At 37.7% G+C, this 26,430-nt stretch overlaps 1 protein-coding gene across 4 annotated transcripts in view; it reads right to left on the reverse strand.

Moving 5' to 3' along the window:
- Positions 1–26,430, reverse strand: part of Ae2 (Anion exchanger 2) — a 434,313-nt gene that overhangs the window by 267,546 nt on the left and 140,337 nt on the right. For all 4 annotated transcript variants that reach the window (XM_070102192.1, XM_070102191.1, XM_070102193.1 and 1 more), the window contains 6 exons: positions 24,331–24,451; positions 20,910–21,132; positions 19,099–19,214; positions 9,952–10,049; positions 9,589–9,705; positions 1,511–1,593 (listed from right to left, as the gene is read on the reverse strand). In XM_070102192.1, the coding sequence (XP_069958293.1) occupies positions 1,511–1,593; positions 9,589–9,705; positions 9,952–10,049; positions 19,099–19,214; positions 20,910–21,132; positions 24,331–24,360 (667 nt within the window). In that variant the 5' untranslated portion in view covers positions 24,361–24,451. The remainder of the gene's footprint in view (positions 1–1,510; positions 1,594–9,588; positions 9,706–9,951; positions 10,050–19,098; positions 19,215–20,909; positions 21,133–24,330; positions 24,452–26,430) is intronic.

A 26,430-nucleotide genomic window follows, 5' to 3' on the forward strand; every position in this document is an offset into this window, starting at 1 on the left:
ATATCCTCTTCTAAAGTTGGGATTCTTGTGTTCTCCACCTGTCATTCTTCCCTCTACTTTCAGTTCCACTAGGTACTTAAAGTTTAAGACTGCATGATTACTAGTGCCCAGGGGGCTGTTATATTCTATTTTGCCTATGTCAGATATACCAGCAGTAAAAGCAGACCAGTTTTTCTGGCTTATCTTCTGTTTGTCTGTCTGTCTGTCTGTCTGTCTCTTCATGTTCTTCACATGCTGACTCAAAAAAAGTTTCCTCAAATAACCCCCATCAACTCAGCACTCCACATTTCCAATCCCCCACGTGGGTTCCAGTTCTTCCAATCTATTTCTTTGTGACTGAAATCACCCATGTATTTTAGCCCTGTGTGCACTCCTAGCTGCTTCAGCTATGTCAATCATCACCTTGTTGTTGTTTTCATATTCCTGCCTTTGTATTCTTTTTTTATACAATGGATTGTATATCTATACAACTACAGTACTACTGTTTATTTCATAGTGCTCAGAATATTTTTGGGTAATCAGGTTGGTATTTTATAGTGCCCTGTGGCCTGGTGGCTAAAGCTCTCACTTCACACGGCAAGGGTCCGGGTTCAATTCCTGGTGAGGGTAGAAACATTGGGCATCTTTCCTTATACTGGTTGTCTATGTTCCCCATCAATAAAATGGGTACCTGAGTGTTAAGCAACAGGTATGGGTTGCATCCTGGGACAAAACTGACCTAATTTGCCCAAAATGCTCTGCATAACAAGTGCCTTTCTATATAGTAGTATGTCATTGATGTCAGCTAGGCCTGTATACCTTGTACATGTACATACTTATATAAATAAAGATATTATTATTATAATTATTATTCATTTCAGTGTTGAGAATAAGTACTTATATTGGCATGGCATTAAACTAAACAAATCTATGAACTGATGACAAAATGAAAATGAATGCAGAACAAAACAATGCTTTCTTAAAAAAGTCAGAGAAAATTCTTTATGTCACTGTAAATTTACTAAAACCATCATAAATATAATTTAGGTGTTACATGTGGGTAACAGGAATTTTTGAAGGACTGAACATTTTTGGAATAACAAGATCAACTTTATAATAAATATAATGGCCAGATAAGCAAATAATTTTAGATTTGCAATAACTACATTATTTCAAGAATAAGCATTAGCTTATACTGGTGAATGTAAACATGGAACTTTCTGATCAGTGTTTTTACAAGACTATTTATATGCCTAACTCGCCAAAGATAAAGACTATGAAAACATAATGGATGTAACTTGTGTTTATTCGTAGCCCTTTAACAAAATTCCACATGATATGACATTTAAATATAAAGTTACAAAATTCTCTACGACAATAACAGATTTGTTTAGAGATAACCATCAGGAAAAACTTTGACAGAGACAGTACAGGTTAACAAATAAAGGATTCTGGCAAGGATGGTGTAAAAGGAGGAAGGATAAAAAATTTGTATCAGATTTACTATTAAAACACCCGACCCCATGCATACCGATTTCAAACTGGACACGATTCTTCTTACGAGATGACTCATCAATATACGGAAAATCGTATTCTACCGGCCGAATGCAGGATCTGGAAATGACAAGTATTTATATACACCTATAAATGAAAACAACATTAGTCAAAGAGTATATTACACTTCTAATACTATATATTAACCCTTTGACTGTTGCGGCCGTATATATACGTCTTACGAGGTACCGTGTTTGACGTATGTATACTCATAAATTCTAGCGCCTTCAAATCAAGCAGGAGAAAACTGGTAGGCCCACATGTGAGAGAATGGGTCTGTGTGGTCAGTGTGCACCATATAAAAAAAATCCTGGAGCACGCAGTGCATAATGAGAAAAAAACACTCCGACTGTTTTTTTTAATTAAAATGCCAACTTTGTGGTCTATTTTCATATAGTATTTATGGTTGTATTCTCGTTTTCTTGGTCTCATTTGATAGAATGGAAAACATATTATAGAAATAGAGGTGATTTTGATTGATTTTACTATAAAAAGAACCTAGAAATGGAGCTCAAAGTAGGGGAAATGTTTGATTTTTGCCAATGTTCAAAAGTAAACAAATGATGCCATTGTCCAATAAATGTCCAACTAGCCATTCTAATATGCAGTCATGAATGGGTTGATGTTATTTATACAATTATTACAGTATTGCAGTAGTCTGCATAATAATAAGTCTTCTATTTTTTGTTTGAATATAAATTCAAAATAGAAAGCAAGAGTAACATCAGAGGGGCCTGGAGACATGACTGATGAACAAAGAAAATGTTATTTTAGAGCCAGGAATGTCTGCATTGTTCATTCTGGACCTTATTTTGAAATAGTCATATTTTTTAGTTTTCGTGAAATTGGCCAAATTGCAAATTTCTGACCACATTATTAGGTAGTTGAAATCGGTAAATGGGCAGTTTCTTGTACTCAATCGATAGAAAAGATGGAGTTCTAAAGAAATAGCTATGAGTTTGGGTGACTGGAACAACGGAATTAGCCGAAAATAGGGCTCAAAGTGAGCGAAATTGCCGATTTGTAAACAGCACCGAGGTCGCTAACTTCGCGAGAGCATAATTCCGTCAGTTTTCCATCAAATTTTGTTGTTTTGGTGTGATTACAATCGGGAAAAGATTCTCCATCATTTCATAAGAAAAAATATTTTTTTTTTTTTTAAATTTTGCGACACCAGGAGACACCTCAGGATTGGGGGTTGCGACAGTCAAGGGGTTAAATGGTGTTCCTTAGAATTCTATTTTCCAACAACATGCATCTAAAAACTAGTCTTCTCTTTAAATTCTAATACAGGGAAGGGGGTCTTTGTTATACATCTCTTATTCATGCAACAATCTGTTATACAACTGCACATTCAGTAAGACACCTATTCCCTCTAAAATAAATAAATAAAAAAATTTTTTTATTTTTTTTTTATTAACACGTCGGCGATTCCCACCAAGGCAGGGTGGCCCGAAAAAGAAAAACTTTCATCATCATTCACTCCATCACTGTCTTGCCAGAAGGGTGCTTTACACTACAGTTTTTAAACTGCCAGAGTGCAGGCACTGTACTTCCCATCTCCAGGACTCAAGTCCGGCCTGCCGGTTTCCCTGAACCCCTTCATAAATGTTACTTTGCTCACACTCCAACAGCACATCAAGTATTAAAAACCATTTGTCTCCATTCACTCCTATCAAACACGCTCATGCATGCCTGCTGGAAGTCCAAGCCCCTCGCACACAAAACCTCCTTTACCCCCTCCCTCCAACCTTTCCTAGGCCGACCCCTACCCCGCCTTCCTTCCACTACAGACTGATACACTCTTGAAGTTACTCTCTTTCGCTCCATTCTCTCTACATGTCCGAACCACCTCAACAACCCATCCTCAGCCCTCTGGACAACAGTTTTGGTAATCCCGCACCTCCTCCTAACTTCCAGACTACGAATTCTCTGCATTATATTCACACCACACATTGCTCTCAGACATGACATCTCCACTGCCTCCAGCCTTCTCCTCGCTGCAACATTCATCACCCATGCTTCACACCCATATAAGAGCGTTGGTAAAACTATACTCACATACATTAACCTCTTTGCCTCCAAGGACAAAGTTCTTTGTCTCCACAGACTCCCAAGTACACCACTCACCCTTTTCCCCTCATCAATTCTATGATTCACCTCATCTTTCATAGACCCATCCGCTGACACGTCCACTCCCAAATATCTGAATACATTCACCTCCTCCATACTCTCTCCCTCCAATCTGATATCCAGTCTTTCATCACATAAATTACACATTTTGAAGTGCAAGTAGTGTCATGGTTTGTTCATCATGTTTTTTAGTGCTTCAAAATTCATAATAATTTTTTTTAGCATACCAGTCATCTCTCACTAGCTCTTTGCTCCCCGCATTTTAGTCCCCTCTTACTACACACATGGCTTAAGGAGGAAGGTTTCTTCTCCACGCCCTCATGGAGTTCAACATGACCATTTTTAACACGTCGGCCATCTCCCACCAAGGCAGGGTGACCCAAAAAGAAAGAAAAACCCAAAAAGAAAGAAAAAACTTTTCATCATTCAACACTTTCACCATCACTCATACATAATCACTGTCTTTGCAGAGGAGCCCAGATCTGGAGCCCAGATTTGGAGGGACATCTGAACTCCAGAGAAGTTCAGATGCCCCTCCAAACTGTCAATATCCCAAACCCCTCCTTTAAAGTGCAGGCATTGTACTTCCCAGTTCCAGGACTCAAGTCCAGCTAACTGGTTTCCCTGAATCCCTTCACACTCACACTCCTACAGCTTGTCAGGTCAAAAAAGCATACGTCTCCATTCATGAATATCTAACACACTCATGCATGCTTGCTAGAAGTCCAAGCCCCTCATCCACATAACCTCCTTTATCTTCCCTCCAACTTTTTGGGGTCAACCCTTACCCTGCCTTCCTTCCCCTACAGATTTATACGCTCTCCAAATCATTCTACTTTGTTCCACTCTCTCTAAATGACCAAACCATCTCAACAGCCCCTCTTCAGCCCTCTGACTAATACTTTTAGTAACTCCACACTTCCTTCTAATTTATTTCCACGCTACAAATTCTCTGCATAATATTTACACCACACATTGCTCTTAAGACAGGACATCTTCAGTGCCTCCAGCCGTCTCCTCACTGCAGCATTTACAATTATTATTAGTATTATTAAATTTATTACCAGCTATTATGACTTCCAAATGGTCATCAAGTAACTTATACTCCACTGAATCACTTCACCTGAATCACTTCACCCAAGATTAAACACAAAACTGGCTAGTTTACAGCAGGTAAATGTTGATGAGAGACCAGGTGCTAAGAGCAAAACTCTTTGTCTGCATAATCAACAATGTGAAAGCAATTGCTCATTATGTGAATAACATCAATGCTGGCAATTAACCTGCAGTTGCAGCAACTTAATAAAAAACATAGAATCTAAAGGTATGGAGCGAAGATCAAAAGCTGACAACTACTGAAATTTGTAACCAAAGATTTTCACCTAAAATGCTCATTCCTCAGAGGACAAGCTTAAGATGTTAAGGTACCCTAAGTCAACACTGACTTGGTGCTCACCCCATCCCATATTTTATAAAAAAAAAATTTTTAGCTGGAAATATAAAAATTCCTGTGCATAATTTTATTGTTTATTTCCAGCCATACCTCTCTCCCTCAACACCTGTCTCACCTCTAATGCCTTAATTTTTTTCATGTACTTTGGAATTTCTTTTCTAAACCGTTCACATGTTTCTTGTAAACTGATAGTGATATTTTGTCCTTTTTCTGTGCTTTGATTTCTGGCACTCCCTCAACTTTGGCACCCAAGCCAGCCTTGAGTTTTTGAATACACACCAATGGTATACCTCGAGACCTGAAGAGGGCTTAGAGGGTCAACGCCCCTACAGCCCGGTCTGAGACCAGGCCTCATGGTGGATCAGGGTCTGATCAACCAGGCTGTTACTGCTGACTGCACACAAACTGACGTGCGAACCACAGCCTGGCTGGTCAGGTACTGACTTTAGGTGCCTGTTCAGTGCCTTCTTGAGGACAGCCAAGGGTCTATTGGTAATTCTCTTTATGTATGCTGGGAGGCAGTTGAACAGTCTTTGGGCCCCTGACACTTATTGTGTTGTCTCTCAGTGTACCTGTGGCACCCCTGCTTTTCATTGGGGGAATGTTGTATCTCCTGCCAAGTCTTTTGCTCTCATGGGGAGTGACTTTCATGTGCAAGTTTTGTACTAATCCCTCTAGGATTTTCCAGGTGTATATTATCATGTATCTCTCTTGCCTGCATTTCAGGGAATACAAATCAAGGGATTTCAACTGTTTCCAGTAATTCAGGTGCTTTATCATACTTATGTGTGCCATGAAAGTTCTCTATACACTCTCCAGGTCAGCAATTTTGCCTGCCTTGGGAGGATGGGGGGGGCAGTTAGTGTACAGCAGTATTCCAGCCTAGGGAGAACAAGCAGTTAGAAGAGAATCATCATGGGCTTGGCATCCCTAGTTTTGAAGGTTTTCATTATCCATCTTATTATTTTTCTAGCAGATGCAATAGATATACTGTTGTGGTCTTTGAAAGTGAGATCCTCTGACATTATCACTCCCAGGTCCTTCACATTCCTTTTTTGCTCTACTGTATGGTTTGAATTTGTTGTATACCCTGATACAGTTTTAATTTCCTCAAGTTTTCCATATCTGAGAAGTTGAAATTTCTCTTCATAGAACATATTGTTTTGAGTGGCCCATTTGAAGATTTGGTTGATGTCCACTTGGAGTTCTGCGTATCTTCGATGGAGGACACTGTCATGGCAATTCGGGTGTCATCCGCAAAGGAAGACACACAGCTATGGCTTATATCTTCAGATATGAGGATGAGGAACAGGATGGGAGTGAGTACTGTGCCTAATGGAACCGAGCTTTTCACCGTAGCTGCCTCAGACTTTACTCTTTACTTTTACTCTTTGTGTTTCATTTTTTAAGAAGTTATAGATCCATCTACCAATTTTTCCTGTTATTCCTTTATCACACATTTTGTGTGCTATTACACCGTGGTCACACTTGTCGAAGGCTTTTGCAAAGTCTGTGTATACTACATCTGCATTTTGTTTATCCTCTATAGCATCCAGGACCTTATCATAGTGGTCCATATCCTCTGTAGCATCCAGGACCTTGTCACAGTGGTCCAGTAGCTGGATAAAATTTGAAAAATTACTAAATATTGTATAGAGCTTCTCCTCACTTAAGACAGAGTTCCATTTCTGAGACTAAGTCGTTAAACGAATTTTTCACCAAGTGAGGAGCATACTATAATAGTAGTGAGTTTGTGTCAACCATCTTTGATATTATTTTAATGTCACCTTTGTACCATTTATAACATTTCAAGTACACAGTGGTACCCCGAGTTTCAAACTTATTTCATTCCTGAATGCTGTTCGAGTGCCAATACCGAACGAATTTGTTCCCATAAGAAATAATGTAAATTAGATTAGTCCGTTTCAGACCCCCAAAAATACACTTACAAATGCATTTGCACAAATACACTTGCATAATTGTTTGAGTTGGGAGCAGTTCAAAACTCAGGGTACCACTGTATTTTTAAATGTTTATACAGTAGTGTACTGTATATTGAAATAAACAAAATAAAGGAAATCGGCTCTAATATACTACTACATTATTTATGTATGAATACTGGTCAGAGAGCCCATCATAAGTCCGAGGCGTCGGTAAACGAGTACATCGCTAAGTGAGGAGAGGCTGTATATTAAAGGAGGGGTATGAGATATTTGCTGTTTAGAAGGACATCTAAACTGTCATATCTGTGCACCTCTGGCAAGACAGTGATAGTGTGAATGATAGTTAAAGTGTTTCTTTTTCGGGTCACCCTGCCTCAGTGGGACACAGCCAATGTATTAAAAAAAAGTGAAGTCAATGGAAAAAAATGTGATTCATTATCCAATGAATTACTTTACTCCCAAGTTTGCTATAATGTCTCTGAATGTATAATAAGAACACCATGTATAATACAGATACAGTAAACTTTCAATATAACAGACTATTAGGGGCTATTAAATTTGAAAGTTACAAAAAAGCAAAAAAAATTTTTAATGGACTCTACTGTATACCTAATATAGCAGACAATTTACAAATATACTGCAATAAACACTGAATATAGAGGAGTTAAAGGTGTAACTTAAATAGTTCATTTTGTCCATAGTTTTGAAAGTTTATTATATTGGGAATTTACTGTAAAAGTCAGACAAGTGTTGTGTTTTTAACCCTTTCAGGGTCGACAGGCCCTCTCAGAAACTTGTTCTCAGGGTCGGCCAAATTTCAAAAAAAAAAAAAAAAAAAAATTCTCATGAAATGATAGAGAATCTTTTCCCGATCATAATGACACCAAAAGTATGAAATTTGATGGAAAACTTACGGAATTATGCTCTCGCGAAGTTAGCAGTCTCGACGATGTTCATGCATCGGCGATTTTGCCCACTTTGAGCCCTATTTTTGGCCAATTCCAGTGTGCTTGTCGACACAAATCATAACTATTTCGCTAGAACTCCATTTTTTCTATCAAATGAGTACAAGAAACCACCCATTTACCGATTTCAACTATCCAATACAGTGGTCAGAATTTAGCAATTTTGCCAATTTTACACAAATTTCAAAAGATGCCAATTTCCAAATAGGGTCCAGAATAAACAAGAAAGACATTCCTGGCACTAAAATAACATTTCCTCTGTTCATCAGTCACGTCCCAATGCCCCTCTTACATTCTTTTGCTTTCCACTTTTAATTTTTATTCACACAAAAAAATAGAAGATTTACTGTTATGCAGACTACTGCATTGGTGTAGAAATGGTATAAATACTATCAGCGCACTTGTGAAAGAATATTAGACTCACCAGTTGACGTGTATTGGATGCATAGCATGATTTGTTTACTTTTGAACTTTGGTAAAAATCGAACATTTCTGCTACTTTGAGCGCAATTTCAAGGTTGTTTTCTTTGTAAAACCAGTCAAAATCATCTCAATTTCTGTAATATGTCTTCCACTCTATAAAATGAAACCAGGAAAACTAGACTACAACAATAAACACCATACGAAAATACAGTGCAAAGTCGTTGTTTTAATCCAAAAACACGGTCAAAGTTTTTTTTTTCTCATTACGCACTGTGTGCTGCAGGATTTTTTTTATACCATGCACACTGACCACATAGACCCATTCTTTCATATGTAGGCCTACCAGCTTTCTCTCACTAGATTTGAGGGCACTAGAATTTAGGCGTACTAGTACGTCAAAAACCCTGGTGCGTAAGCCGTACTAGTACGGCCGAAACCCTGAAAGGGTTAATGTACTTATTTCATTAATTTTATTATTATACAGAATTACAGTGGTACCTCAGGATACGAACAGCTCAAAACACGAACAATTATATAAGTGTATTTATGTAAGTGCTTTTGTAAGTGTATTTTTGGTGGTCTGAAACGGATTAATCTAATTTACATTATTCCTTATGGGAACAAATTCGTTCGGTATCAGCACTCGAACAGCCATCTGGAACGAAATAAGTTCATAGCCCGAGGTACCACTGTATATTTAATTATATCCTTAAGTCATTAGATTTGATGTACAGTGTTACTTATTACAAGTACCAATATGCCAACTTAAACTTTCATCCTTAACACTAAGACATAGGCTACAGCAGAGAAGGCTAAGAAAAATGGTTGTTGTGGCAAGAAGCAACATAATAAGGCAAGACAGTGATGGAGTGAGTGATGATGGTGGTGTTTCTTCTTTAACAGGTCACCCTGCTTCAGTGAGAAATGGCCGATGTGTTAAAGTTAAAAAAAAAAGGGGGGGGGGGGGAACAACAAAAGTGATGGATGATGATAATAATATACAGCACAATTATTTAAAACATTAAAACCACTAATAAGAGCACTGTATCACAAGTCAACAACAAATTATTTGGGATATCAGTTACTGATGTTTTCTAGTAATTCAATTTATAAATGACACAAATCAAATGTAGATTACCTGAGTTGTGAATCATCAGAGAGTAAAGGTGCATCTTCCTCATCATCGGATGAAAGACCTGAAGAGAAGTTTTTACGTAGAGTCGGTTTGGGAGGACTGCTTACATCTGCCTCCTTTCTGTAACACAGCGATTATTGTAGTATTATGCTTTATGCACAGGAATATTCTATATTCAGTTTAAGAACACTTAATATATTATAGGGAAAAAGGAGCTACTGTATATGTATAAACAACAGTGATACAAATGAAAAGTTCATACAACATTACAGAGTAAAAAATAATTAGAAATAATGTTACAGAGCAAAAAATAATTAGAAATAATGTTACAGAGTAAAAAATAATTAGAAATAACAAGTGTCTCACCCTGTCAGCAATTCCTCAGCAACTTCTGGTTCACCCACTTGAAAGGAGACTCCTTTAGCTGCCTTTGTTTCTTCCTCCTCATTCTCTTCTTGTTTTTCCTGTTTATAATCAGTTTTGCATTTAGCTGACCATAAATTAATGCTTTCATTTCTGACACATAAGAACATAAGAAAGAAGAAACACTGTGGAAGGCCTACTGGCCCATACAAGGCAGGTCCAAGTCCTCCACCAGCCCAAACTAATGCCCCAACCTAGTCAGTTCAGGTCACATTCACTTAAGGAAGGAGCATGGCATCTGACCTAGCAGCACAAGCTAGTCAGGTCCAACTCACACCCACCCACTCATGTATTTATCTAACCTATTTTTATAACTACACAACGTTTTAGCTTCTATGACGGTACTCGGGAGTTTGTTCCAATAGTCCACAACTCTATTACCAAACCAGTGCTTTCCTATATCCTTCCTGAATCGGAATTTTTCCAACTTAAAACCAATGCTGTGGGTCCTGTCTTGGCTATATATTTTTAGCACACTATGGAGAGTAAAAGAAAGGTGAAGAGAGTGGTGAGAGAGTGCAAAAGGAGAGCAGATGATAGAGTGAGAGAGGCACTGTCAAGAAATTTTATATATATAATAAAAAATTTTGGAGCGAGATAAACATGTTAAGAAAGCCTAGGGAATGAATGGATTTGTCACTTAAAAACAGAGTAGGGGAGTTAGTAGATGGGGACCTGGAGGTATTGGGTAGATGGCGGGAATATTTTGAGGAACTTTTAAATGTCGATGAAGAAAGGGAGGCAGTAATTTTATTCACTGATCAGGGAGGTATAACATCTTTTAGTAGTGAAGAAGAGCAGGATGCGAGTCTGGGGGAAGTGCGCGAGGCATTACGTACAATGAAAGAGGGTAAAGCAGCTGGAACTAACAGGATCATGACAGAAATGTTAAAAGCAGGGGGGGATATAGTGTTGGAGTGGTTGGCATTTTTGTTTAATAAATTTATGAAAAAGGAGAAGGTACCTAGGGATTGGCAGAGAGCTTGTTAGTTTCTTTATATAAAGGGAAGGGGGACAAAAGAGATTGTAAAAATTATAGGGGAATAAGTTTACTGAGTATACCAGGAAAAGTGTACAGCAGGGTTATTATTGAAAGAATTAGAGGTAAGACAGAGTAGGATTTCAGATGAGCAAGGAGGGTTTAGAGTGGGTAGGGGATGTGTATATCAAGTGTTTACATTGAAGCATATATGTGAACAGTATTTCAGGGAAGAGAGAGGTGAAGGTTTATAAACTAAAAGAGGAGGCAGTAGGGTAAGATATAAACAGCTATTGGAGGATAGATGGGCTAATGAGAGCATAGGCAATGGGGTCGAAGAGGTATAGGTTTAAAAATGTAGTTTAGAGTGTTCAAAAGTTTGTGGTTACAGGAAATGCAGGAGGGAAGAGGAGCGATTGGTGGAATGATGATGTAAAGAGAGTAGTAAGGGAGAAAAAGTTAGCATATGAGAAGTTTTTACAAAGTAGAAGTGATGCAAGGAGGGAAGAGTGGAGAAAAAGAGAGAAGTTAAGAGAGTGGTGAAGCAGTGTAAAAAGAGAGCAGTGGGTGAGATGTTATCAACAAATTTTGTTGAAAATAAGAAAAAGTTTTGGATGAGATTAACAAGTTTGCAGTTAAAAATAGGAGAGGAGAGTTATTAAATGGAGAGTTAGAGGTATTGGGAAGATGGAAGGAATATTTTGAGGAATTGTTAAATGTTGATGAAGATAGGGAAGCTGTGATTTCGTGTATAGGGCAAGGAGGAATAACATCTTGTAGGAGTGAGGAAGAGCCAGTTGTGAGTGTGGGGGAAGTTCGTGAGGCAGTAGGTAAAATGAAAGGGGGTAAGGCAGCCGGGATTGATGGGATAAAGATAGAAATGTTAAAAGCAGGTGGGGATATAGTTTTGGAGTGGTTGGTGCAATTATTTAATAAATGTATGGAAGAGGGTAAGGTACCTAGGGATTGGCAGAGAGCATGCATAGTTCCTTTGTATAAAGGCAAAGGGGATAAAAGAGAGTGCAAAAATTATAGGGGGATAAGTCTGTTGAGTGTACCTGGTAAAGTGTATGGTAGAGTTATAATTGAAAGAATTAAGAGTAAGACGGAGAATAGGATAGCAGATGAACAAGGAGGCTTTAGGAAAGGTAGGGGGTGTGTGGACCAGGTGTTTACAGTGAAACATATAAGTGAACAGTATTTAGATAAGGCTAAAGAGGTCTTTGTGGCATTTATGGATTTGGAAAAGGCGTATGACAGGGTGGATAGGGGGGCAATGTGGCAGATGTTGCAAGTGTATGGTGTAGGAGGTAGGTTACTGAAAGCAGTGAAGAGTTTTTACGAGGATAGTGAGGCTCAAGTTAGAGTATGTAGGAAAGAGGGAAATTTTTTCCCAGTAAAAGTAGGCCTTAGACAAGGATGTGTGATGTCACCGTGGTTGTTTAATATATTTATAGATGGGGTTGTAAGAGAAGTAAATGCGAGGGTCTTGGCAAGAGGCGTAGAGTTAAAAGATAAAGAATCACACACAAAGTGGGAGTTGTCACAGCTGCTCTTTGCTGATGACACTGTGCTCTTGGGAGATTCTGAAGAGAAGTTGCAGAGATTGGTGGATGAATTTGGTAGGGTGTGCAAAAGAAGAAAATTAAAGGTGAATACAGGAAAGAGTAAGGTTATGAGGATAACAAAAAGATTAGGTGATGAAAGATTGAATATCAGATTGGAGGGAGAGAGTATGGAGGAGGTGAACGTATTCAGATATTTGGGAGTGGACGTGTCAGCGGATGGGTCTATGAAAGATGAGGTGAATCATAGAATTGATGAGGGAAAAAGAGTGAGTGGTGCACTTAGGAGTCTGTGGAGACAAAGAACTTTGTCCTTGGAGGCAAAGAGGGGAATGTATGAGAGTATAGTTTTACCAACGCTCTTATATGGGTGTGAAGCGTGGGTGATGAATGTTGCAGCGAGGAGAAGGCTGGAGGCAGTGGAGATGTCATGTCTGAGGGCAATGTGTGGTGTGAATATAATGCAGAGAATTCGTAGTTTGGAAGTGGGAATCGGCCGGTGTGATAATAATAATAATAATAACTATTCTTGTGTTACTACCACTACTACCACCACCTCTTCCTGCCTATATATAGTCGTCCTGCTCCACTTCTGGTTAGTATGACTTTGTAAATGGTCCAAGTTGGACTGAAACGTCGTCGTAAGCTTCTCTCTTTTATATGCGGGTTATTTGTGTATATGGAATGGGTAGTAAGTTACTAAATGCTGTAAAGAGTTTTTATGAGGACAGTGAGGTTCAGGTTAGGGCGTGTAGAAGAGAGGGAGATTACTTCCCAGTAAAAGTAGGTCTTAGAAAGGAATGTGTAATGTCACCATGGTTGTTTAATATATTTATAGATAGAGTATGTAGGAAAGAGGGAAATTATTTCCCAGTAAAAGTAGGCCTTAGACAAGGATGTGTGATGTCACCGTGGTTGTTTAATATATTTATAGATAGGGTTGTAAGAGAAGTAAATGCGAGGGTCTTGGCAAGAGGCGTGGAGTTAAAAGATAACGAATCACACATAAAGTGGGAGTTGTCACAGTTGCTCTTTGCTGATGACACTGTGCTCTTGGGAGATTCTGAAGAGAAGTTGCAGAGATGGGTGGATGAATTTGGTAGGGTATGCAAAAGAAGAAAATTAAAAGTGAATACAGGAAAGAGTAAGGTTATGAGGATAACAAAAAGATTAGGTGATGAAAGATTGGATATCAGATTGGAGGGAGAGAGTATGGAGGAGGTGAATGTATTCAGATATTTGGGAGTGGACGTGTCAGCGGATGGGTCTATGAAAATTGAGGTGAATCATAGAATTGATGAGGGGAAAAGGGTGAGTGGTGCACTTGGGAGTCTGTGGAGACAAAGAACTTTGTCCTTGGAGGCAAAGAGGGGAATGTATGAGAGTATAGTTTTACCAACGCTCTTATATGGGTGTGAAGCATGGGTGATGAATGTTGCAGCGAGGAGAAGGCTGGAGGCAGTGGAGATGCCATGTCTGAGGGCAATGTGTGGTGTGAATATAATGCAGAGAATTCGTAGTTTGGAAGTTAGGAGGAGGTACGGGATTACCAAAACTGTTGTCCAGAGGGCTGAGGACGGGTTGTTGAGGTGGTTCGGACATGTAGAGAGAATGGAGCGAAACAGAATGACTTCAAGAGTGTATCAGTCTGTAGTGGAAGGAAGGCGGGGTAGGGGTCGGCCTAGGAAAGGTTGGAGGGAGGGGGTAAAGGAGGTTTTGTGTGCGAAGGGCTTGGACTTCCAGCAGGCATGCGTGAGCGTGTTTGATAGGAGTGAATGGAGACAAATGGTTTTTAATACTTGATGTGCTGTTGGAGTGTGAGCAAAGTAACATTTATGAAGGGGTTCAGGGAAACCGGCAGGCCGGACTTGAGTCCTGGAGATGGGAAGTACAGTGCCTGCACTCTGAAGGAGGGGTGTTAACCCTTTGAGGGTCGACAGGCCCTCTCCGAAACTCGTTCTCAGGGTCGGCCAAATTTAAAAAAAAAAAAAAAATTATTTTCTCTTATGAAAAGATAGAGAATATTTTCCCGATCATAAAGACACCAAAAGTTTGAAATTTGATAGAAAACTTACGGAATTATGCTCTCGCAAAGTTAGCGGTCTCGGCGATGTTTACGCATCGGCGATTTTGCCCACTTTGAGCCCCATTTTCGGCCAATTTCACTGTACTAGTCGACAAAAAAACATGAATATTTCGCTAGAACTCCATTTTTTCTATCGAATGGGTGCAAGAAACCACTCATTTATGAAATTCAACTATCCAGTACAGTGGTCAGAATTTAGCAATTTTGCCAATTTCACACAAATTTCAAAAGATGCCAATTTCCGAATAGGGTCCAGAATAAACAAGAAAGACATTCCTGGCACTAAAATGACATTTCCTCTAGTCATTAGTCACGTCTCAAGGCCCCTCTTATATTCTTTTGCTTTCCACTTTGAATTTTTATTTTCACAAAAAATATAAGATTTACTGTTATGCAGACTACTGCATTAGTGTAAAAAATGGTATAAATATTATTGGTGCACTTGTGAAAGAATATTAGACTCACCAGTTGACGTGTATTGCACGCTTGGCACGATTTGTTTACTTTTGAAGTTTGGTAAAAATCGAACATTTCTGCTACTTTGAGCTCAATTTCAAGGCACCTTTCTTTGTAAAACCAGTCAAAATCATCTCAATTTCTGTAATATGTCTTCCATTCTATAAAATGAGACCAAGAAAACTAGAATACAACAATAAATACCATACGAAAATACACTGCAAAGTTGCTGATTTATTAAAAAAAAATGGTCAAAGTTTTTTTTCTCTCATTATGCACTGTGTGCTGCAGGATTTTTTTTAGACTGTGCACACTGACCACATAGACCCATTCTTTCATATGAAGGCCTACCAGCTTTCTCCCACTAGATTTGAGGCCGCTAGAATTTATGAGTACTAGTACGTCAAAAACCCCTACGCGTAAGACGTACTAGTACGACGAAAACCCTCAAAGGGTTAATGTTGCAGTTTAAAAACTATAGTGTAAAGCACCCTTCTGGCAAGACAGTGATGGAGTGAATGATGGTGAAAGTTTTTCTTTTTCAGGCCACCCTGCCTTGGTGGGAATCGGCCAGTGTGATAATAATAATAATAATAAAATAGAGTTGTAAAAGAAGTATATGCTAGGGTGTTGGGGAGAAGGGTGAGATTAAATTATGGGGAATCAAATACAAAATGGGAGTTGATATTGTTACTTTTTCCTGATGATACTGTGCTGATGGGAGATTCTGAAGAAAAGTTGCAAAGGTTAGTGGATGAGTTTGGGAGGGTCTGTAAAGGTAGAAAGTTGAAAGTGAACATAGATAAGAGTAAGGTGATGAGGGTATCAAATGATTTAGATAAAGAAAAATTGGATATCACATTGGGGAGAGGCAGTACGGAAGAAGTGAATGTTTTCAGATATTTGGGAGTTGACGTGTCAGCGGATGGGTTTATGAAGGATGAGGTTAACCATAGAATTGATGAAGGAAAAAAGGTGAGTGTTGCATTGATGTATATGTGGAGACAAAAAATGCTATCTATGGAAACAAAGAAGGGAATGTATGCATGTATAGTGGTACCAACTCTCTTATATGGGTGTGAAGCTTGGATTGAAAATGCTTCAGCGAGAAGGCGGTTGGAGGCAGTGGAGATTTCTGTCTAAGGGCAATGTGTGGTGAAAATATTATGCAGAAAATTCGGAGTGTGGAAATTAGGAGAAGGTGTGGAGTTAATAAAAGTCAAGAGGGCTGAAGAGGGACTGTTGAGGTGGTTTGGTCATTAAGAGAGTATGTATCAAAGTAGAATGACATGGAGAGCGTATAAATCTGTAGAGGAAGGAAGGTGGGGTAGGGGTCGTCCTCAAAAAGGATGGAGGGACTGGGTAAAAGAGGTTTCGTGAGTGCGGGACTTGGACTTCCAGCAAGCGTGCGTGAGTGTGTTAGATAGGAGTGAATAGAGACAAATGGTTTTTGGGACATAACTAGCTGTTGGAGTGTGAGCAGGGTAATATTTAGTAAAGGGATTCAGGGAAACCGGTTATTTTTATATAGCCAGACTTGAGTACTGGAAATGGGAAGTGCATATATACAATGCCTGCACTTTAAAGGAGGGGTTTGGGATATTGGCAGTTTGGAGGGATATGTTATACATATATCTTTATATATGCTTCTAAACTGTTGTATTTGGGCTCCTCTGCAAAAACAGTGATTATGCATGAGTGAGGTGAGAGTGTTGAATGATGATGAAAGCATTTTCTTTTTGGGGATTTTCTTTCTTTTTGGGTCACCCTGCCTCAGTGGGAGATGGCCAACTTGTTGAAGAAAGAAAAAAAAAAAGTTTTATACATGTACATGTATATAGGGGTTGCTACTCTCCATGGTTTTGGTATCCGTGGCAGGTTTAGGAGCATATCCCCCCGTGGATATGGGTCCTACCAATGACGGCTAGCCCAGAGGAGCTGCAGAGCTGCAGTCCCCCCCAAATGCTTGCTGCCAGACATATGACTTCATCAACTTTACGCTAAAATAATTTGTAACTGACATATATATTACAGGAAAAATCTGTTGTATATTGTTTTCGATGTATTTATAAGCAAATTTTTTATTTTTTTTTTTTGAAATGAGATAAAAAATGATTAAAAACAGAAGTTTCATGCGGTACGATAGTATAGGTATTACCGGTGCTACAAGCCGCCACTGGGTCTTACTGTAGATGGAAATTACATTCCCAAATGCATCACATGATATTAGAAAATATTTCTTCAACATAAATAAGTGATTTAAAAGTGGAAATATCTCATTGTTGTTACAACAGAAACTAATTCCTGAAAATTAAGGGGGGAGGACTAAGAGAGAACTCACTCCCAAAAACTCAAATAGATAATAAGACATACAGACACACTGCTAACACACTCAACTCACACATTAAGCTCCGGGCATTGATCCTCAGACCTCAGTGTTTGAGCTGAAACATTAGGATGTGTTTCCTTAAGACACCTGCTGTCCAAGTTCATCTATCAGTATAACAGGAAGCCGGGTCTTTGTTGGCTTGTTTGGGATACATCCTGGGACAAAATTAACCTAATTTGTCCGAAATGCTCTGCATAGCCTGGGGCATTCTATCAGCAGTATGTCATTGATGTCAGCTAGGTCTGTATACCTTGTACATGTACTTGTTGACATAAAGATTATTATTATGATTAAAGATTGAGGAGCAGATATGAAATTCATCAAGATAAAACACATTCTTTCCATTTGTCTACAAACACACACACACACACACCTTTGCATACAGTAAACTTTATTTCTTTACATCTACAGTGTGAAACCAATCAACTAATTTTTGTAGTTGGTTACATATTACCGGTTAGCCGGACTTGAGTCCTGGAAATGGGAAGTACAATGCCTGCACTTTAAAGGAGGGGTTTGGGATACTGACAGTTTGGAGGGAGGACTTCTAAACTGTTGTATCTGAGCGCCTCTGCAAAGACAGTGATTATGTATGAGTGAGGTGAAAGTGAATGTGTTGAATGATGATGAGAGCATTTTCTTTTAGGGGATTTTCTTTCTTTTTGGGTCACCCTGCCTCGGTGGGAGACAGCCGACTTGTTGAAAAAAAGAAAATCTACAGTGTCCCATTGCCTGGTAGGCAACGCTCGTCTCACACACTGAATTTCTGTGGTTCAATCCCCACCAAGAATGGAAACATTGGGTGTGTTTCCTTACACCTGTTGTCCCTGTTCACCAGCAAGCAAATAGGTACTTGGGTGTTAGGCGATTGGTGTGGGTCGCATCCTGAGGGACAAGACTGAAAGACCCCAATGGATAAAAGCAGAGAGTCCTCGATGACACACAGATTTTCTTGGGTTATCCTGGGTGATTAACCCTCCGGGGTTAAAAATCTGAACAAAATCTTATCTTACTTACAAGTTTATTGAAATTGCTAAAAACTATAAAATACCAATGGAGAATACAAAGGTAGGGGTCATCCTAGGAAAGGTTGGAGGGAGGGATTACAGGGGGTTTTGTGGGCAAGGGGCTTGGGCTTCCAGCAAGCATGCATGAGCGTGTTAGACAGGAGTGAATGGAGACGAATGGTTTATGGAACCAGACGAGCTGTTGGAGTGTAAGCAGGGTAATATTTTGTGAAGGGATTCAAGGAAACCGGTTAGCCAGACATGAGTCTTGAGGTGGGAGATACAATGCCTGCACTTTAAAGGAGGGGTTGGGATACTGGCAGTTTTGGAGTGACATCTAAACTGTTGCATCTGAGCACCTCTGCCAAGACAGTGATTATGTATGAATGATGATGGTGAAAGTGTTGAACGATGATGAAAGTTTTTTTCTTCTTTTTGGGTCACCCTACCTCAGTGGGAAATGGTCAAAGTGTTAAAAAAAAAATGAATATTTATCTAGAATACAAAAGCTTAATTAACTATCAATATCTTTCCTGTAATAGCTACATATTTCTCTGTTAAAAAATTCATCGAATACAAAACAATAATTCAATTTTCCAATATCTTACCAAGCGTGAGTATGAAGGTTGAGTATCTTCACTCTGGCTACTTTTGCGACTGCCTCTCCGATGGTGATGTGGCCTCAGAGGATGATGGACATGAGGGAAAGTATCACGTCTGTGAACTGTAATACAGAGTTGTACTTAGTTTAGCCATTTTTTCATTCAAATAATAAAATATCTAATATTCCATGAGTCTAATTCTAATTTGTATTAGTGGTTTAGAAAACTGACAGGTTGATAATTGAGTCACTTGGTCTACATTTGGGAATCTTTATTCTGGGAAAAGTTTTGCCACCCAGAACAAAGAACAGTGGAAGATGAGGAGTTCAAGGTAATCAGTCCCTCAGCCTTGAGTCAATGTGTTCAATCCACCAATCTAACCTGGCAGATGATTTCTATAAAACTTTCATTATATCCAATACATAAAAAACTGCTGAATATTTCTGTTTACTCATGAGATCCCTCACAATGTTCACCCATTTTGCTTTCAGCCTTTTGTTGTATGTTAATTTAGAAAAATGAGCTCCGAAAGCTAACAAGCACCCCTCCATGCTTTTAAAATCTCATTATGTAAGTCAGAGTACATTACTGCCTATGTGCAGTGCTGAAAGCATGGTTAATTCACATACTGCCTAAGTACAGTATCTGAAAGCATGGTTAATTTCTAATGTCTGTGCTAGTCATATTGCACATCACCTGGTTTCAAGTTAATGAATTATTGATAAGAAATCAGATGAATTATGGCAAAGATCTCTTCTATTATGAACAAATTTGAGTAATAAAATGCAAAAGCAAGGGAAGAGCTAAACAGGAAAATAAAAAGGTAAAATTCAATATACAGAATGGAAGGAGCTTTCAGAGTAAGATTTATTCAAGCAGTTTTGAACTGTAGTATTGGTGCCCCTCTGGCAAGACAGTGATGGAGTGAGTGATGGTGAAAGTACTTTTTTTTTTTTGACTACCCTGCCTTAGTGGGAAATGTCAAGTGTGTTGAAAAAAAAAATAATTTTAAACTTTTATATTGGTTTTATGTACTAAATTATGTAGAATTTAACCTAGGATAAAGAAATAAAAACAAGCAATGTGAGCTATTTCCACAGAAATCCTTCATAAGCCTGTGACTTCCAATCTCTGAGAAGACCACCAGAGACTGTGGTAAGAAATCCTACTTAATAGTCTATGTCTAATTCTTAAGACAAGTATAATCATTAGGATTATAGTCTGCCAAAATGCATTGTATACTAGTGGCTTTCTTTTGTCTACCAATGTTTTATTACATGTACACTATGTTATTTTTATACCACATAGAGAAATACAAACTTTTTTTGTATAATAACAAGTGAAAACAGATAAGTTACATTAGAAGTGGAACGAAAAATGCAAAATGAACACCTGAAAATTAGTTTTGTGTAATATATTTTTTGGGGGTCAAAAAAATTATCCATGAAAAACGTACTGTCCAATGTGCTTTATGTACAAAATGAGAAGCAAAATTTAACAGGCAAGAAAATTTTAATAGGTTTAACAACATTGAAAAATTATATTATTAAAGGCAGTTAATATGTGGGTTTGGTAAACGAACAATCACTAAGAAAACTTTCGCTTGACATCACATGCTGAAATTAATGAAACTACTTCTGAAAAAATGTACAGCCTAATTTAACCAGAGAGCCAATCAAGATACAATATTCTGTAGGTACTTTACATACTCAAGTCAGTTTAATATTAATAACAATAATTAAAGACATTACAATAGCTTATATTTGTTGAAAATGTTTTTCATAATATGTCTGAAACAAATCAAGTTAATTCCTTACATTTAATATCAGAGTCACGAACTCGTAGATCATCAGCTTCACAAACTTGTAAATTTTCATCATACCCTGGTGACCATGGGGCAGACACTGTATCTGGAGCATTCAAATGACTCAGTGAAAAATCTTCACATGTTCCTTCTGTCTCAAACATTTTGTCCATGTCTTCATTAATTTGCTCGGACGAGTGCTTCTTCATCTTTGTATCAACATCATACACCGGGGACTGTCAAAAATCAAATTTATACTGTCCAGTATGAGACTTGTAGTCAAAAGATAAGCTATTTTGCATAAGCCCAATGATTTTACCGAAATACATAAAATATGTTTTTGTTCAATAAGTTCAAAACAATTTTGCAATACAGCCTCTCCTCACTTAATGATGGAGTTCCGTTACTAAGACCACATAGTTAAACGAATCTGTCGCTAAGTGAGGAGCATACTATAATGGTAGTGAGTTTGTGTTAACCATCTTTGATATTGTTTTAATGTCACCTTTGCACCATTTATAACATTTCTGGTATACGTATTGTTAAATGATTATACAGTAGTGCACTGTACATATATTGAAATAAACAAAACAGAGAAAATCAGCTCTAGTATACATTATAGAGGTATGAATACTAGTCAGAGAGACCGTCGTAAATCTGAGGCATCAGTAAACGAGTACATCGCTAAGTGAGGAGAGGCTGTACTGCATTTTGTCAAAAATTTGAATACTGTATTGTACCACAAAGCTCTAAAAAATATATAAAAAAGTGATGGAACCATTTTATATAGGTAAAATTTCAGAATATATAATATATATATATACATGTATATATATATATATATATATATATATATATATATATATATATATATATATATATATATATACATACATACATATATTATATATATATATAATGAATATATATATATACGTATATTTTTTTTTTTTTTTTTTCAACAAGTCGGTCGTCTCCCACCGAGGCAGGGTGACCCAAAAAAGAAAGAAAATCCCCAAAAAGAAAATACTTTTATCATCATTCAACACTTTCACCACACTCACACATTATCACTGCTTTTGCAGAGGTGCTCAGAATACAACAGTTTAGAAGCATATATGTATAAAGATACACAACATATCCCTCCAAACTGCCAATATCCCTAACCCCTCCTTTAAAGTGCAGGCATTGTACTTCCCATTTCCAGGACTCAAGTCCGACTATAAGAAAATAACCGGTTTCCCTGAATCCCTTCACTAAATATTACCCTGCTCACACTCCAACAGATCGTCAGGTCCCAAGTATCATTCATCTCCATTCACTCCTATCTAACACGCTCATGCACGCTTGCTGGAAGTCCAAGCCCCTCGCCCACAAAACCTCCTTTACCCCCTCTTTCCAACCCTTTCAAGGACGACCCCTACCCCTCTTTCCTTCCCCTATAGATTTATATGCTTTCCATGTCATTCTACTTTGATCCATTCCCTCTAAATGAACAAACCACCTCAACAACCCCTCTTCTGCCCTCTGACTAATGCTTTTATTAACTCCACACCTTCTCCTAATTTCCACACTCCGAATTTTCTGCATAATATTTACACCACACATTGCCCTTAGACAGGACATCTCCACTGCCTCCAACCGTCTCCTCGCTGCTGCGTTTACCACCCAAGCTTCACATCCATATAAGAGTGTTGGTACTACTATACTTTCATTCATTCATATATATACGTATATATATATATATATATATATATATATATATATATATATATATATATACGTATATATATATACGTATATATATATACGTATATATATATACGTATGTATATATATACGTATGTATATATATACGTATGTATATATATACGTATGTATATATATACGTATGTATATATATACGTATATATATACGTATATGTATATATGTATATATATATACGTATGTATGTAAAGAAACTAGAGAATGTGCAAAGGTTTGCAACAAGACTAGTCCCAGAGTTAAGAGGTATGTCCTATGAGGAGAGGTTAAGGGAAATCAACCTGACGACACTGGAGGACAGGAGAGATAGGGGGGACATGATAACGACTTACAAAATACTGAGAGGAATTGACAAGGTGGACAAAGACAGGATGTTCCAGAGACTGGACACAGCAACACGGGGACACAGTTGGAAGCTGAAGACACAGATGAATCAAAGGGATGTTAGGAAGTATTTCTTCAGCCACAGAGTAGTCAAGGAGTGGAATAGTTTGGGAAGCGATGTAGTGGAGGCAGGATCCATACATAGCTTTAAGCAGAGGTACGATAAAGCTCATGGTTCAGGGAGAGTGACCTAGTAGCGACCAGTGAAGAGGCGGGGCCAGGAGCTTGGACTCGACCCCTGCAACCTCAACTAGGTGAGTACAACTAGGTGAGTACACAAACACACACACACACACACAAACACACACACAATAATTGAAAACAAGTGATAAAAGATGCAAAATTACCACAGAGGGGGTTGAATGATAGCTCTAGGCCTTTCGTGTTGTAATAATTAACACATCATGAGGAGTTTGCAATATTGCAGAAATGAGCAGGAAGTAGTACAGGCAGATTTGTTCAGGGAAAGCTCCTGATGACGTGTTGACTGTTGCAACATGAAAGGGCTAGAGCAATAATTCATATATATATATATATATATATATATATATATATATATATATATATATATATATATATATATATATATATATATATATATATATATATATATATACACACACAAGAAAAATAACTACCTGTACTTAGCTAACGTGACACATGTGAACTAAAGGCATATGCAAATATTGTTACCCTTGAAACTTTCTTATACAGATTAAGTTGCAAAATTAAATATACTTCATAAATCAACTAGTCACTGGTCTCGTGGTACTTGTATAATTTTGGGGGTTAACATAGGTATTTTATACATATTATGTAAGACAACTGTAATCATCATAAGACTGAGTAATTATGCCTGAATAAACTTAGTTACTGTAAAATCTTATATGACATATAGGTTAATATATAATTACATGTGGCATAACGAAATGTGACAACATAATACAATATAATATTACATTACCTAACAAAAACACAAGGTAAGGTAAACTAATAAAGTAATTTAACTTAATCTAAACTAACATTTGTTTGTCTTGGTTTGTGACGTCACTCGACCTCGTGATTTCAATAAGTAACTTTATTCAGGTACAATGTGTCATACAAACGTATAAATATCTCGCATTTCCTTGTATTTTATCTTGTATCATTGATAGTATTACGTCTTCCCATTTTTACCGTCGTTCCACATCTTTACACAAGATCTCACTCAGTTATTAACAAGATCATCGCCCATTACAATTAACAAGCTCATTCAGTGACATAATTATAATCTTATTTAGCTTACCATATTAGCCAGAGATGATATTTTCTCCATCTTGGACCCCTATTAAGCTTGTTTTAACAGCAAAACCAGTTTAATGGAATGTTTCCTTCCTTCCAGCGGTGATGATGTAACTCCTCCAGACCTGTGGGTAAGACGCAATTGTCATCAGCTCTTGAGAAAAAAAAAATTATGGGGGAGAAATTAAATATAATATAGTGTGTCATAATGTTCTCGTTATTTAATGTGTACCTGAAATAATGTAATAACGCCCAACAGAAATAAATCAATGGAAATAAGTCACTTTGTCTTGCTTATCTGGGTTATCCTAGGTGATCTACACATGTGCTGCTATGTAGGATAATTTATGTAACTGTATGTATGTGTATTTGTACCTTACTAATTATTATTATAATCAAAAAGGTGTACCTTACTAAACTTATTTAGTTATTCTTAAATGGACACCTGGCCTTAAGTAAGTTTCATTTTTTACAGAAAAATCTTAAATAAATTATGCCTACAAATGCAAGATAAAAAAAACACTGAGTAATATGTACCAGCAATATATTATCTTTATTGAATAAGAGGAATTCTGATGTTTAAATAAGCATATATTAAGAGAAACGACATATATTTCACCAACCTAAGAAGTGTTGACAACTACTGAATTGAAAATCAATCACGCATTTATTTTAACAAAGTCAAATAATATAATTAGTGAAATCGTATCTTGTAATAAGAGATAAATATGTAATGCATAAGTTTCTGACAAGAAACAATGTAACATAAAATGCTAATATATATGAAGCAAGTGGAGACTACACTCTCCGATAAGTAATGATGACACGCAAATCAACAGGAAATATACACTATACAAACAATTTCTTTATAAAGCATACAAAATGTAATTTACATGTAATAAAACATTGTTAAGCACAAAAGAAAGCCATTAGCATGCTGTGTTTATTGATATGTATATACACTGATATGAAAAAGTAGAATATACTGATTAGTAACCCCGAAGGCATTTTAATAACCCAAGGATAACCCAAGAAAGCTAAGCAGTATGACTTATTAAGTTTATTCAGGTACAGGTAAACATAAATAAAGTTGTATAAATTATAATACATATCTGCATATGTGTAGATTACCTAGGCCTAGGGTAACCAACAATGTCAGACAGTGACATATTTCCATTAGGGTCCTTGACTTATTTTCACTGGGATTTTTAGTTTTTAGTTCTTTCTCCGGGATGCTAACCACAGTCTACTAACTCCTATGAAACTTAATTTAATGTTAACCGTTTGGGTTTAGAGAATTTTTAACTGTTAGTAAACCCTATGTAAATATAACTACAGCCCTACTTGAACGAAACCTATAAAAACTACCCTAAATACTGAACAACGAAAAAAATGGTTATTAGTGTAACCATAATTTTTAAAGGGGTGGACGAGTAAGCCAGCGGAAGGTCTCGATCAGATGACCAGAAACTCCAGCTGCGGGTCATCATATGACTAAGGCCCTCGTCAGGAAACACTTGTCCTGTTTCCTGACAAACCTTACCTAACTTAACCTAACTGAACCCACTTAACAATATAACGAAAGAGCACTGTAGTACTGATACTGGAATCAGTACATATGTATGGATGGATGGATGCACCAGGAGGCCTGGTCACAGACCGGGCCGCGGGGGCATTGACCCCCGAAACTCTCTCCAGGTAAACTCCAGGTAATGAAGACAGGACTCGCAGCAATGGTTTCAAGATGGAAAAATCTAGATTTAGAAAGGATATAGGAAAACACTGGTTTGGTAATAGAGTTGTGGATGAGTGGAACAAACTCCCGAGTAGCGTCACTGAAGCTAGTTTTAAAAATAGGTTAGATAAATACATGAGTGAGTGTGGGTGGGTGTGAGTTGGACCTCACTAGTTTGGGCCAACAGGCCTGATGCAGTACTCCTTCCTTGTTAATGGATATTACTTGGACCTGACTAGCTTAGGCCAATAGGTGACTTGGACCTGCCTAGCATGGGCCAGCAGGCCTGCTAAAGTGCTCTTATTTTCTTACGTATGTATATGGATACGTCTCCTTACGCTTGTAATGTATTAACGTTGGTAGAATTAC

Source organism: Cherax quadricarinatus, chromosome 80 (assembly GCF_038502225.1).
Source record: "Cherax quadricarinatus isolate ZL_2023a chromosome 80, ASM3850222v1, whole genome shotgun sequence".
Taxonomy (NCBI): domain Eukaryota; kingdom Metazoa; phylum Arthropoda; class Malacostraca; order Decapoda; family Parastacidae; genus Cherax; species Cherax quadricarinatus.